The sequence below is a fragment of the Actinia tenebrosa genome, unplaced genomic scaffold (assembly GCF_029948245.1).
Source record: "Actinia tenebrosa isolate PJP-AT-01 unplaced genomic scaffold, QUT_ActTen_1.0 PGA_scaffold1__47_contigs__length_23844297, whole genome shotgun sequence".
Lineage (NCBI taxonomy): Eukaryota > Metazoa > Cnidaria > Anthozoa > Actiniaria > Actiniidae > Actinia > Actinia tenebrosa.
The window spans coordinates 3,201,038-3,214,809 of NW_028292578.1; the positions used below are offsets into that span (position 1 = coordinate 3,201,038).

Here is a 13,772-nt window from a genome sequence, read left to right on the forward strand (position 1 = left end):
TGTGTTATTTTATATCGCTAACAAAATCAAAACGTTCCTCATGAACTGTTCTTGCAAGCAGGCCATTGTAATATAAGCGATAATCTGATTGGTCAGAAATAAACCAATCACATCAAATGTTACAAAGCAAAATACGTCTTTTCGCGCGCTTTTTGATGCGCTTTGAAGTCATGTCCCTTCCCTATCAATTCTACAGATTTAATATCTTGGGGGTTGACAGCCCTGTAACATTATCATAATGATACTATGTAATCCACCGTAGAAACCCAGAAACATAAACATTTACATGTACTGTTTGTCTTCAAACATACAAATTGTTGTCTACATTTGATAAAAGAACATACGAGAGCAAAATATGTATAATGTGGTACTCAGAAATGGGGGGAAAATGAAATTGGTTTCCAATATTTGGTCCTCTTTCAATGACCTCACAACCACATATGCTATCCTGTTACTACTATATAGCTGTTTTGTTAATTAATTGAATGAAATTATTTTTTTCTCCAGGTAAAACTCATTTTGAGTCAGCTCAATGGGCTCAAGGTGGGATATAGTGTCAATGCTTCCTTACCAAGCATTTCAGATCTGGCTTTTTTGTAAGTATAAACTATATGTATATCACTTCTTAAAAATGATTACAGTAAAAACCCGCATAAAAGAACACCCATTTTTGGAGTTGAGGCTGATTTTGTTCTTACTTAATGGGTGTTTACTGAAAAATCAACCTGAAGGTGTTCTTAAGGTGTTCTTCAAATAAATGTTTCTAAAATATATACAGTATTACTATATATAGACTACTAATACATGTAGATGATATCAATGTGTAAGTTCAAAAATGTTATTTAAAAAAATCTTGACTGCAATAATAACTGTATCAAAAAAGTAGAAAAATAAATATTGTCAGGTCAGGCTTGGAGTCTGCTACTGGTAACACTGTAATCTAAACCATCTCCCCCCATCGGTGTATACATGAGTACTGATGAGGAGGCATTTAATAGTGATTTTTGTTTTTTTAAGAACACTTTTTAATATTTCAGGCTGATTGTGTTCTTATTTACATGGTACTTAAAACGCCCAAATTCAGGCTGAGTGTTCTTAACCCACTTGTTCTTTTATGCAGGTTTTTACTGTATTGTATGGGAGAGAGACCATTTTTTTCTGTAAATTATTTGACTTCTGGGATTTTCTTTAAATATAAGAGTTGTCAAAAAGCTGACTTTACTAATCAAACTTATTGGTGGCAGTACTGGCCTGCAGCGTGATTGTTTGAGATTGTCAATGACTGTTCTAATCATCCAGTTACTCATACAGCTGTGGTTTCCAGTTTATGATACAAGTCTTGATATCCTTTTTTCTGTTTAACTTCCTAGCATGTTCCAAGCAAGTGGAGACCTTGAGGATTTGGAATATGTTTTAAAAAAGAAAACCCCTCGTCGTATCCTTGGATCTGGTTCCTGCTCAGCTTTGATAAAACTCCTTCCAAACAACAAGGAATTATTCATATCGCATGTAACGTGGAACACGTATATAGGAATGCTGCGAGTCTTCAAACTGTATGATTTTCCATTCAAGACTAAATTAGGAACAGGTAAACTCCTGATATGTGCAACCGAATTGTCACTCCTACTTCCTGGGATGATTTTTGATGATATACAGTAAGGGCTCACATAATTAGGCTGCTCCCATAAATGAGAAACAGTTTGGTGATGATGTACTTTATGATGAGCCAGCAATTGTCGTTCAACTGTCACTTGTCTGTTGACCTAGCATTGCATGACTATTGGCTGTGCATTGTAAAAAGTGCATAGAGTACATGATTACTGTCAATAAAACTCGGGGGGCCTGCTGGGTGCCTTAGATTCTCCCCTAGCAATGGTCCTGCTTTGGTAAATGCCATTCATTGACAAAAAATCAAATTGTCCTAAAGTTAAATGGGATCTTAATTTACCAATATTCATAATGACAGCAGAATTTGTAAAACCATCACTGACAGAGATCTTTGGCTTATTGGTGTATTATGTAATGTAATTGTCCATTACACCTTTTCTCTCTCTGATGGTCATGTCATTGTCTGCAGAAGTTATTCCTGGACAGCGACAGAGCTTCTCATCTTCACCTGGTAATATATTGAGTGGTGATGATTTCTACTTGCTGAGTAGTGGAATGGTAAGTCTGTCTTACAGGTGTATCTTACGTATACTGTATCTCGTCATAATGATAAGACCATTGTGGTCATCCTCATGAATGTTGTTACGATCACGACCATGATCATGACAAGCTGCCACCACCATAATAATAATAAATATTATTATTATTTTCAATTATAAATAGATATATCTTTTTATTGTAGGATATATGAAGAGATAATCTATACGTTGTATATATCTATATAGATGCAAAATACAATTGTTTTTTTTTTTCTCAGTGAGAAAATAATGTACAAGTATTATTATTATTACTGATTGTATCTTAAAGAGTTATTAAAAATTTAATTATTATTCTAAAGAAAGAAAGAAATAATAATAATAATAGTAATAATAATTATACTCTTAGTCAGTGGCCAAATTACAGTAGAACTGATAAACCAGTGGTCCTCTTTGTTTAACATTTTCAAAGTGAGACAGGACCGCCACTATACTTGGTCATCTGAGCCACGGCAAAGGTCTAATCATTTGCAGATATTGAATCAAAGGCAGTACCTTCTACTCAGATATTTTAAGACCCTGAGTGTTTGCCCAGCCAAGGAGGCTTGAAACCATGAACCTCCCCCATGACAGACCAGTGCCCAACCAACTGAGCTAACATTTCCTCTTTCTTTACAGGTATCTCAGGAAACTACTATAGGAAATTCAAACAAAGATCTATGGAAATATGTGACACCAGAAAATATAGTATTTGAGTGGATGAGAGTGATGGTGGCCAACCGACTGGCCAGTAGCTCTAAGGAATGGACGTACATATTTTCAAAGTTCAACAGTGGCACGTAAGTGTCATACCAAGACTTTTTTATTTATTTACATACACTCCGAATCAAAATCAAAATATGGTGACCAATTTGCATAACTTTTGTTCTGCTCTGACTAGCGACTGACTAGCCTCATAAATGTGAAAGCGCTCTTATATTTCCACATGAACATGAGGCTAGTCAGTGCAGAACAATAGTTATTCAAATTGGTCGCCATATTTAGATTCGGTGTATAACCCTTTTTGATAAATATCACTTCACTAAACTCTTTGGCCCTTAAAAATCTAAAAAAAACTTTTCTTTTTTATATCGTATGTGTAACAAACTTGTGAATGAAGATATAACAATCAGGTATGAAACAAAACTTATTGCTTACTTGATGAAATGAAAATTACATTGCGAAGCATGCCACCCAGTGAACTACTTAAAAGATATGGCAGTCATCTTGAATTACTGGCATTATGGGTCGTACATGTTTGTTTTTGTGTTTTTTTTAAAAATCTCATGTAAAGGTAGTTGATGTGCCGTCTTTGGCTTTAATAATGATAGACAGATGATAGAAAGAAAATAAGTGGTAAAGGTCTTTGGCTGTAATAATGACAGACAGAAAATAGAAAGAAAATTATATCAAGTCTTTTATTAGCTGTAAATTAGTCCCCTTGACGTCCCACAATGCATTGGAAACCAAGATGGCCGCCGTACCGTCAATGTAGTCTATTGTTTGCAAGTTACCAACCAGAAAGCGGAGAAAATCATTTTGATTGATTCAACCCCTGTTAACAATGTAAAAAATACATTTATCCATGATTTTCGTACTTCTTTGTATGGAACAATTCTTTTTGTTTTGTCCTACAAATTAAGCTCCTTTGACGTCACATGCGTTGTTTTTGTTGTTGCTACTGCTCTTGTTACTGTTGTTGTTCGTGTTGTTCATTGTTTAATCCTTTTCTTCTTCCAGTGGATGGTTCTTGACTACAAGTTATTCGAGCCAGGACAGCCAATCAAGCCTGGAACCCTGTCAGTCCTGGAACAAATCCCTGGCATAACAGAATCCGCTGATATGAGCGTTCATTTGGAGGAGCAGCGCTATTGGGCCAGCTACAACCTCCCGTAAGTGCCGATTATACCATAGCTACGATATAACGCGCGCTCGGATTGGCTGGCTACTGGTACTATATGAAAATAATCTCGTTCCCAGAGCCTGCGTTTCTCTTGATCAGCACCGAGGAACGAGATTTATATAAAGAAATCGGCGGAGCATGCGCTTCAAACGATAGAACAGGATCTTAACCTTCTCACGCGGCAGCCACTGGATCAATAGATTTCCCTCACATAGCCTCGCATTCAAGTGTTTCAGGACAAGGTTGCGCGGATTTAAACAATTAAAGGTTTCTATTTTCATGGGAATAAACATGGCACTGAGTGCATAAGGTCAATAAGTGTTCCAAACATTAACCATTCCTTGATTACATGCAGTGGCCATAGTGCAGCTCAGTGCCGTAAGCGTGCTATGCCGTGACCGTGATGTGTTCTAGAATTTTAATTGGCTGATTTTTTTCTCGCGCAAGTGATTGGTCTGACAGTGTTGTGACTTTGGCGTGACCGTATCCACGCCGTGTTTATGCCGTGTTCTGGGTGTTTGATTGCATGGAGAGCAAATTCTCGTGAAATGTGATTGATCTTGCGTAACGCTTACCGAATCATGACCGTGTTCGTGCGTGTTCGTGCATGTTCGTGCCATATGAAAACTGCTCAAATAGTTGGGCCTGGTAAAATAGCTCCTTGAGGAGTTCCCCTCTCGTATTCCTGGTTTCCATAGCCGCCAATTCTTGGTTGATTTTAACTTAATTTTAATATCATGGCCGACCAACATGGCCGCCATTTCTTTCGTCGTGCCATTCACTTATGAATGAGTGCAAACCAGCTATATATTAAAACTTTAGAAGTTATCATAAAATTGCATTATTTTTGTAGATACTTCCCCCTTATTTACAATCAAAGTGGTACTGAAGCCAGTCGCGAAGCAGAGGGATCGTGGTTCGACTATCATCTCAATCCTCGTGCACAGATATTTAAAAGAGACCAAGATAAAGTGGTGGACTTGGATTCCATGATGAAACTAATGAGGTAAAGTACTCAAGTCACTAATAACTGTATATTTTTGTAACTATTTTTACTATTTTTTCAACATAATATACTTAGATGCTTCATTACAAGCATCCTTGTCTTATTTTGATATTTTTATGTTATTGTATTAACTAAGTTTGTTTTCATGACAAAGCAAATAAACTGTAAACTGTAAAAGATTAGCAAAGGTAGCGTAATGGTAGAACGTTTACGCTATATATAAACAGATTTTGTTTGATGTGTTGTTCTCTTCCTTGCATTGCGGCAGGAAGGTTTCTCTCCCATTTCAACCGTTTTTCTCAAACTCTGATTTTTTGTGCATCCACACTAACTCTAGTTTTTACATGATCCGAAAGGAAAATTTCGATTCCAAAAACATTATCCATAATTAAGGTCCTGTTACACTGTGCAAGTTTCCTAGCAACTTGCGTTGCGAGACAAGTTGCTGGAGAATTGTACAGTGTAACAGGGGCTGTCTCGTCATTTGTTTTGTTGCGTTGCACGAAGTAGAGCTCATTTCTACTTTTCGCAACGGATTGCAGCAACCAGCAATACCATTGCACAGTGTATCACCCCTCCAACAATTTTTCTCACAATTTTAAGGCGTATTTTTTCAAGAGCGCCATGACGCGAAATTCCAAGGACCTTTATTGGAACACATGAATATTCTGCACAAAATCGAGGGCTAACACTGAGCAACAGGAAACTCGAAACTGGAGTGTCACCGGTCACTTCGAAATATAAAAATATTCTTTTATTCAGATATAACGACTACAAGAACGATCCATTATCAAAATGTAACTGTACGCCACCCTACAGTGCTGAGAATGCCATATCTGCTCGCTCTGATTTGAACCCTGCAGATGGAAAGTACCCTTTTGATGCTCTTGGTCATCGTATGCATGGTGGCACGGACTGCAAGGTATTTTCATACGGAAAAACACGCGCGAAAAATAGAGTGGCGCGATTATTTCCTGCCCTGTTCTACCCCGCCCCGCCCCGCCCCGCCCCGCCCCAGCCCACCCTACCCAATCCCACCCACCATTACACTATCCTGCCATTTTCTAACCTACCCTGGTGTACCCTTCTTTACTGCTCTGCTCTGCTCTGCTACACCCTGTCTTGTGCTACCCTATCCCGTTATGCCCTATCATGCTCTACCGTGCTATGTTTTCCCTCTTTATTTGAACTATTTTTCTACTTTTTGACACAGATTACTTCATTTGAATTGTTCAAGAAATTCCAATGTACAGCAGTAAGCGGTCCAACCCATTCTCAGCAGCCAGTGTTTCAGTGGAGTAAAACAGAATGGAAGAAGCCCCTCGGTCACCCTGACAAATTTGATTTTGCGCCAGTAGTTATGTCGTGGGATAGCAACTAAAATATTCAGTCCTCTTTCTTTGATATCCTCTTGACTAGGGTAGAGCGATCGGAAGGCTGTTGGAAGGCAATGCTTCATGACTAAGTTTTTGATTCTGACCTTTTAATACTATTTAATTTGCAAAAAGGTTTAATTTAAATTTCGTTATTTAGCCTATGCTAAGTGCGTTTGTTGCGCCGGTTTTTCACATTGTAACATTGTCTGTCATTATTACTGCAGTAGATTGATATGTAGAGGGTAAGTTACAGTGATAGAGAAACCCAACGATACTGAATGTTCCGAATGCTCTTAGAATGACTGTAACTGTGAATTTCTGTACCAATATTTTTTATTAAACTGTTATATAATTCGTATTTTAGTGTTTTGATGCGCGGTGAGCTTTACCAGGACTTCCACATGCCCTTTGCCCTGAGTTGTCCCTTAATTACTAGGAAAATCCCAACCAACTAATACTCAAAGAAAACGTTGTCTTAACTTGGTCGAATGAAGTCTTTTGAGGAGTACACTCCTCCCCTGAGTTGAGTTTGTTTGATGTGTTGTTCTCTCCCTTGCCACAAGGATTTTCTCCGGGTTCTACGGTTTCCTCCCGGCGTGAAAATCAACTTGTCAGTTGAGTGTTGTATGTTGTAAATATAGGATGTAGTAGTAGTGTGTGTGGAGGGAGCCTCATGAAGAAGCCCTGGGGTAAGTGGTTGTAAATATAAGTTGAATTACAAGTTCTTCCAGGATATTTCTTCGGATTGTCTGGTATTTTATTCTCCGCCTTCAGCAAAACAAATAATAACTTCTAAATTTCTATTGGAATTCCAGTGGAAGTAGAGACACTCTGTAGAGCCACTGTTTATTCCATTTTATTTATTTGAATTTATTTTTTATTCCCTTACTTCACACACACAAAAAAAATAATGCAACAAATTACAATAAATATTATGGTGAATAGCGAAGGTTACAATGTTGCCGAAAGGGCCTGAGAACCAGTCAAGATTCGCGCGCGCAAATACGTAGTTTCTCACTATGACTTCACAAATCTTCCGCGATTTCCCATTTGTATAGTTTTCTTCATTCGCGAAACACTGTTGTTCTGCGCTGCAATAAAAACGTAGGAAATAGTCTTATTAACGAAAGTTAAATTACGAATTTTAGTCCTAAAAGATGGGGTGCGCGTACAGTAAACCAAAAGTTCAAGAAACAGAACCGGTAAGTGTCTGATTCACTTAGATTTGAAGGACGTAGTTCACCACCAAAAATGTCATTGATTTGGTTTGCGCGCAATAAGTCATTTTACCTTTGTGTCACATTGCCATTTTTATATTCAATCTCACTACACATATTTTGAAATCAAAACCAATTTAAAAAATAATGAAATTGCTCCATATTATCTTTCGCAAAAATCGCAAAGTTTAAAGTAATCAAATTACATGATTAACGAAAAAATGTAGCCGATAGATGCACTAGTTGTGAAAATAACTACTAAAATAGTGAGTTTTCTCATTTTAGATTACTATGGATCAACTTCAAAAGGAGTTATTCAAATTTAACAATAACGTCCGAGGTTATTGGAGGCGAAAGAGTAAGAATTCAATCAACATTATTACTACTATGATTCGATTTTGTTATAAACTTGTGCAGAAAAACTGACTATGCTTATATTTCATGGTTACAGAGACCTTCTGTTTAAGAAAGGTGAAGCCCAATAATCCTCAGGCTGAGGAAAGGCCTCAAACCAAGGCACGGGAACCTTGCGAGGACAAACTGTGCTCAGGCAAACCTACAAACCAGGGTCCTTCAAATGAAAAACCAAAAACAACAACAAATTCAAAAGAAATCAAGCAGGATGGCGCTCCACGTGTACTGCGCTCTGTGTACTCAAAAACCGCGCCGAACAAAATCCGAAGATCTCTATCACTGGAAGCAATGGCTCCAGCAAAAAGATCTCTGCCATTACAAGAAAGAAAATTAAGGTAAATAAAGGCATGCTAACTTGGCCTTTTTCAATAGTAAAATTTCAATTGTATAATAATATAGACTTCAAATGTTCTTCAAAGGTATATACATCCTAGATATTATATCTGGTGGAATCGTATTCTAGAAGTCCTTTTTTAGTAATCCTGCAAGGTATCATTGTAATAGCTATTTTCAATCTCTTCAACAATTGGACAAACGTGGATTTTTTTAATTTAGAAAGAAAATCAACTGTAGTGTAAATTGTACTCCAGCTTTTTTCCCTAGTATCCTTACTTTCACTTATGTTGTTCTTATTAGTGAACAAAGCCAAGTTTCCATTGCTAATATTGTGCTAAGTTCACAAAAGAGTGTGCAACATACGTACACGCAAGGAAACCAGATGAGCGTTCTGAAATACTTCCATCGTGATAGACTGTACCATCCAGACAGACATTATAACTTCATCAGAGAGATTGGTCGAGGAGCTTTTGGACAGGTTTACCTCGCAAGACACAAACAAATACAGGTACTGACCTCATGATAGAAAGTGTGAGAAACACAAGTATATACGGCATGTCATAGTTCTGCTCTGACAAATAAAAGTGGTACATCATGATTATCCCTAACATGTTGGGTTTCGTTTTTCGTGATCAGGGCGAAGAATATGCCATCAAGACCATCTCGCTCGAACATTCAGACGAGAGAAGCCTGCTGATGGAGCTCGAAGCCCTGCTTACCTTCAAGCACAAAAATATCCTCGCTCTTGCAAACAGCTACCTCACCGATGGATTCTTGTACATCGTCACAGAATATGTGGCTGGGATGAGTCTTTACTCGATGATGTCCAACTTTTCAAACGGTTTACCAGAGTACATCGTATCACACATTATGAGAGAATGCCTGCAAGGACTTGCACACTTGCATCAGTCAGGATTTATCCATTGTGACATAAAGACCGAAAACATCTTGATTAGTAACACAGGCAAGGTAAAAATGACTTTTTTTCTTTCACTGCGTCAAATACTAAAACATCATAAAACTGCTCATATAGGGCAAGAATCAATCATTGCCATTTACTACTGCAGCAAAAGGATGGCACTAACGTTATTAATATGTTTGCAGATTAAAATCGCCGACTTGGGACTAGTGGTGAGAACGACGCAACCGATACAGCCAGGATTCCGAGGCACGCAAATGTATGCATCGCCAGAAATGGCAAATGAGCTTCCATACGCCAAAGAAGTAAGGAGTTAGTTATTTTTATCTTAGTTAATTTTATACTATCAAACTATGAACTACTAGGATTTGGTGACGGACTTATGTCTATGCTTTTCTCTATTTGATGACTTCACATAAACAATGGCTTCAAGTCGACGTTAGACTTAATAAATAGACAGTAAATGTATGAACACATGGAGTCCAACCTCGACTTAAACCCGGGCCGTTTAATAGGAATTCGGAAAAAAGTGATGTATAAATGTGCAAGTAATGTGAACATGCATTCATCAGCGTCGTACTCAGTGTTATATGCATTATTACTGTACGTCATCTCATTGTTTGATATCATATCCACACAATGTTTTGATGTGAACAGTATCGTAGTTGTTACTGACCATGGAATTCTTAGTTTCTAAAATACTCTTCAATTCACCTTTTCACCTGTCATTTTCTTGCCATAGATCGACATTTGGGGCCTCGGTATAGTTGCCATGAAGTTGTTCCAGGGATATCCACCATTACGGGTTGCTGACTGCATGGAATGCTTTGTGAGCATGGCTAAGTCTGGCTACACCATAATGAATAATGAGGCTGCATCCAGGGCTTCAGAAGACTTGATGAACTTCTTGTACAACGGAACATTGAAATATTATCCTGCAGATCGATTATCTGCTGACGAGCTGCTCACCCATCCTTTTATTTTAAGACATGAGCATTGGGGTGGTTGTTGTAACTGTCTGTCATCATTTATGAATTGGGTGCTGGAGCCGGTATAAAAGCTCAGATTAGATGATGCTGGTTGATGCTATAATCATTGATGAAATGATTCCAAAATGGAATGGACGTTTTATTCGAATTTTATTGTCTCGTAAATGTAATTATCTTATAAAGATTAAAAAATTAAATATTGTCAATCCTGGATTATGTCAGACATATGTAAATAATATACGCATTGCCTAACAGCGGAGCTCCCATTGCTTAAAATATATCAACCTACTTCTAATTTTTTTATATAACGATGTTTGGGTATTCATATTAAGAGGTTTATACTGTACTTCTCAATTATGAAAAGGTTCCTTTCAATGAATGAGAAAAAGTCGCCTCCTCATGGTCTCATGAAGTTCACAAATCCAGTAAAAGCTCCAAATTAAGTCTTAAGCTATATTCGTCCATTAAATTTCTTTTATTCATTTTACTGATATTTTGGTTTTGCGATGACCAAAACATATAACTCTTCAATTATGAAAAAAAGTCCTTTAGATAGATGTGAGAAATATTTTAAAAGTAGTCTTGCTTTGAAATCATACAAGAATAGGAAGGACGTAAGCAAGGGCGGATCCAGCCAAAATTTTAGGGGGAGGAGGGGGGGGGGGGGGGGGGGCTAATTGAGTTTCTTCCGTCAACACACGGAAAACACTAAAAAAAGCATATAATCCCCCCTTTGCCCCCCCCCCCCCCCTGGATCCGCCCTTGGTAAGTATATACCTACGGACGGACGGACCCGGGGACGGACAGAACTGAGTGACCTATTCAAGCCATGAAAAATCAGCTCAATGGTTTATCAATCGTTCTTAAGCATGGTGCTCCGCCATGACATGTAACGACGACGAAATAAATCATTAGTCTATAGAATATGAGACGGAAAATCCAAGTTTAGTAAAAGCGTCTTTAGTCAACTGTTCCCAGACAGTAGACATCCTTTCTAAAGAAAAAAATATAAGAATCCTCATTTTTGTTGAATTAGTTAAAGTCGCTTATAAAAAATAATATATAAAAAATAACTAGGGCTAGATGAAACGAAGAAGTAAAAAAAAAGTATTTTCAATACGGTGGGAATGGAACCCGCGTCCAACAAAGTTTAATCAGATAATTTAATTCAAAAATACAGAAGAAAAAATCTATTGCCTTCATGCCATACCCCGAGACATCCGCTGGGCCGTCGTATGGACTTCGGACATGACGGCGATTAAGTCCCTCTGCCCTTGGGTGTACGGATTACGCAGGATAGTGTTCTAGCCGAAGCATCAGGGGAGACTAGCCGGCCCCCAGACCTTATCTACAGGATTAATCCCTTGCACTCTGCCACGCACTGGCACGTTGATTTGAAGTGGAAAATAATCTAGTCTATCTGGTACGGTGCATTGTTTATGGTTATTGATGAAATCGTGGCCCAATGGAAAAACTTTAGGCTTCCAAGACACTGAGTCAAGCACGTTTCAGTGAGATAGAGTTACCCGCAACTCGGTTTTTGAAATTATTTCTAACTTTTTATTTTATTTTAACCTTTGCTTTCCTCAGATCACCTTGAAGATACTCGAATAAATATAGATCTTATAAATATTTTTTCCACTCATATGCGCCATAGTGTACCCATTCCTGTTTACCTACAGCACAACGATTTGAAAAGTCTTTGAACGTGATCAGTCACTTACCAACTCCTTACCAACTGGCCATGTGTTGGGCTGCCTGTGTCCCTACATTTAGCGCGCGCGCGCGTCGTAGTAATTGAAAAAAGGCGGGAAAGCGAGCGGAAAGGGAATTTTGAAACTTTGGCCAAATTATTTAAGGTAAATAAGCTCATGACCAACAAAGCAAGACTTTAAATCGTTATTTCCACTATTTTTAACAAAGAGTAAGTTTTTTTGAAATGATCATGATTTATTTGAACGGTAAACTTTGATAATATGCGTTTGTTTTGTACGATTGTCTTTTTTTGCGGAGTTATTTACGAAAACTTTCACTTTTTTATCGTAGTGGAAAACACCTCCAGCTGCGCTTTGGTTCCTATCTTTAGCAACAAAAAGAGAAGAGTAAAGCAAGCACTGTATTCTAATCCAACTACAAACAACACATGGAAAACTAACAACTTTCAGACTTCGTCTTCAAGCAGCCAAATGAACAACGCTGTTTTTTCAGCCGAAGAAACTGGACAGCCTAACGCTGTAGGCAAGAACAGATCCACCGATAACAATTACGGATCCAGTTTTAGGAAAACCACAAGTTTTGGCAACGGCGTGTTCCATGCACCACGCAATCCACCAAAAAAGGAGCAAAATAAAAATGTAATGGCAAGTTCTCAACTAACACGAAACACGAAGCCAGATGCTCAGAAAGCTAAAGAAAGTTGGGCTCCTAAAATCAAGCTCTTGCCAAAACCAGTGTAAGTGATGTTGCCATTTTAAAAATAAGCTAAAATAAGCTTGCTAAAAATATTTTTCAGCATTCCTAGCTTTCATCATCATTACACTTTTTCCATACTTCCTTTAATAACTCCGAAAAAAGTTTGTCTGAATAACGCGTCAACTTCGATGTTTACAGTCCTATCAATAAAGGCAATTTTTCAAGACAAAGCCTGAAGATTGATCAACAGGTAAATTCCTATATAAATCTAGCAACTGCAATAATGTTAGGGCCCTGGCATATGGTATAGCTTAATAAATTATCTATGTGGAGGGGAGACTTTGATGAATCTGTATGGCGATGTTGAGACATGCCTTCTCTTCCCATTGACCATGGTTACCATCCAGAATGAGCTGGAGAACCTGAGAGTCACTTTTGGGATTGTAAATAAATGGCATTTAATAGATTTGGGGAATAAGAAATGCCAACACTCCCCATTCATAGCACATAAAGTAGAACCTATGAGTTATTTTCTAGAGTTTGAGACTAAAATATAATTCAAATTTTATTTTATTTTCTCAGATCAAGGAAGTCAGCCATGGGCCTAAGAATCTGGTAAATTAATATTAATAGATTACTTCTCTATGATAAATATGATGAAGGTATAAGAGCATGTGCAATGAACTGAACAGTCTGTTTACCTATTTAGAACACCGAAAAGCAAGAACAGTTGGTGAAAGGCGGCCAAATAGAAAACTCACCAAAAGTTTTGACTACTTCCATAAAAAATCTCATGGACTGGGAAGAATTCAGAGGAAAAATGACATTCATTTTTGAAATTTTTGGTAAGTAAACAATGTTCATTAGTTTTTGAAAGATCTCTTTAGTGCAATGGCTATCAGTCTTTATTCTGGAACCAAATACAAAAAGACACAAATGGTCTCTTGTGTATTTGTCTTTTGTATAATGAATGTTATATTATGGTTGAGTGCTAGCAACTATTAGTCACTAAATAGT

General features: G+C 37.7%; 3 protein-coding genes across 3 annotated transcripts in view; all 3 read left to right on the forward strand.

Annotated features, from left to right (window-relative positions):
* LOC116294716 (nck-associated protein 1 homolog) overlaps positions 1-6,826 on the forward strand; it is a 36,907-nt gene extending 30,081 nt beyond the window's left edge. The window contains exons 33-41 of the mRNA XM_031702362.2: positions 508-596; positions 1,371-1,588; positions 2,078-2,166; positions 2,823-2,983; positions 3,304-3,316; positions 3,924-4,075; positions 4,940-5,092; positions 5,855-6,014; positions 6,306-6,826. Coding sequence (XP_031558222.2) covers positions 508-596; positions 1,371-1,588; positions 2,078-2,166; positions 2,823-2,983; positions 3,304-3,316; positions 3,924-4,075; positions 4,940-5,092; positions 5,855-6,014; positions 6,306-6,473 — 1,203 coding nt within the window. The 3' untranslated portion in view covers positions 6,474-6,826. The remainder of the gene's footprint in view (positions 1-507; positions 597-1,370; positions 1,589-2,077; positions 2,167-2,822; positions 2,984-3,303; positions 3,317-3,923; positions 4,076-4,939; positions 5,093-5,854; positions 6,015-6,305) is intronic.
* A 799-nt stretch (positions 6,827-7,625) lies between these two features.
* On the forward strand, positions 7,626-9,605 carry LOC116294723 (uncharacterized; the record flags this gene model as incomplete). Its single annotated transcript, XM_089032129.1, has 6 exons — positions 7,626-7,670; positions 7,971-8,043; positions 8,137-8,434; positions 8,736-8,943; positions 9,072-9,404; positions 9,540-9,605. Coding segments are annotated over exons 1-6 (1,023 nt in total), but the record flags the coding sequence as incomplete, so codon positions are not given.
* On the forward strand, positions 9,604-10,496 carry LOC148909708 (aurora kinase C-like). The gene is made up of 2 exons (XM_089032136.1): positions 9,604-9,659; positions 10,097-10,496. The coding sequence occupies exons 1-2, from the start codon at positions 9,612-9,614 to the stop codon at positions 10,409-10,411; spliced, it is 363 nt and encodes a 120-aa protein (XP_088888262.1). The 5' UTR covers positions 9,604-9,611; the 3' UTR covers positions 10,412-10,496.
* The last annotated feature ends 3,276 nt before the right edge of the window (positions 10,497-13,772 follow it).

Excerpts from the sequence above, each read along its gene's own strand:
- LOC148909708 (XM_089032136.1), top strand. The coding sequence starts at position 9,612 with ATGTATGCATCGCCAGAAATGGCAAATGAGCTTCCATACGCCAAAGAA. Across the intron at positions 9,660-10,096 it reads AGCTTCCATACGCCAAAGAA|ATCGACATTTGGGGCCTCGG; the intron begins GTAAGGAGTTAG and ends TTCTTGCCATAG.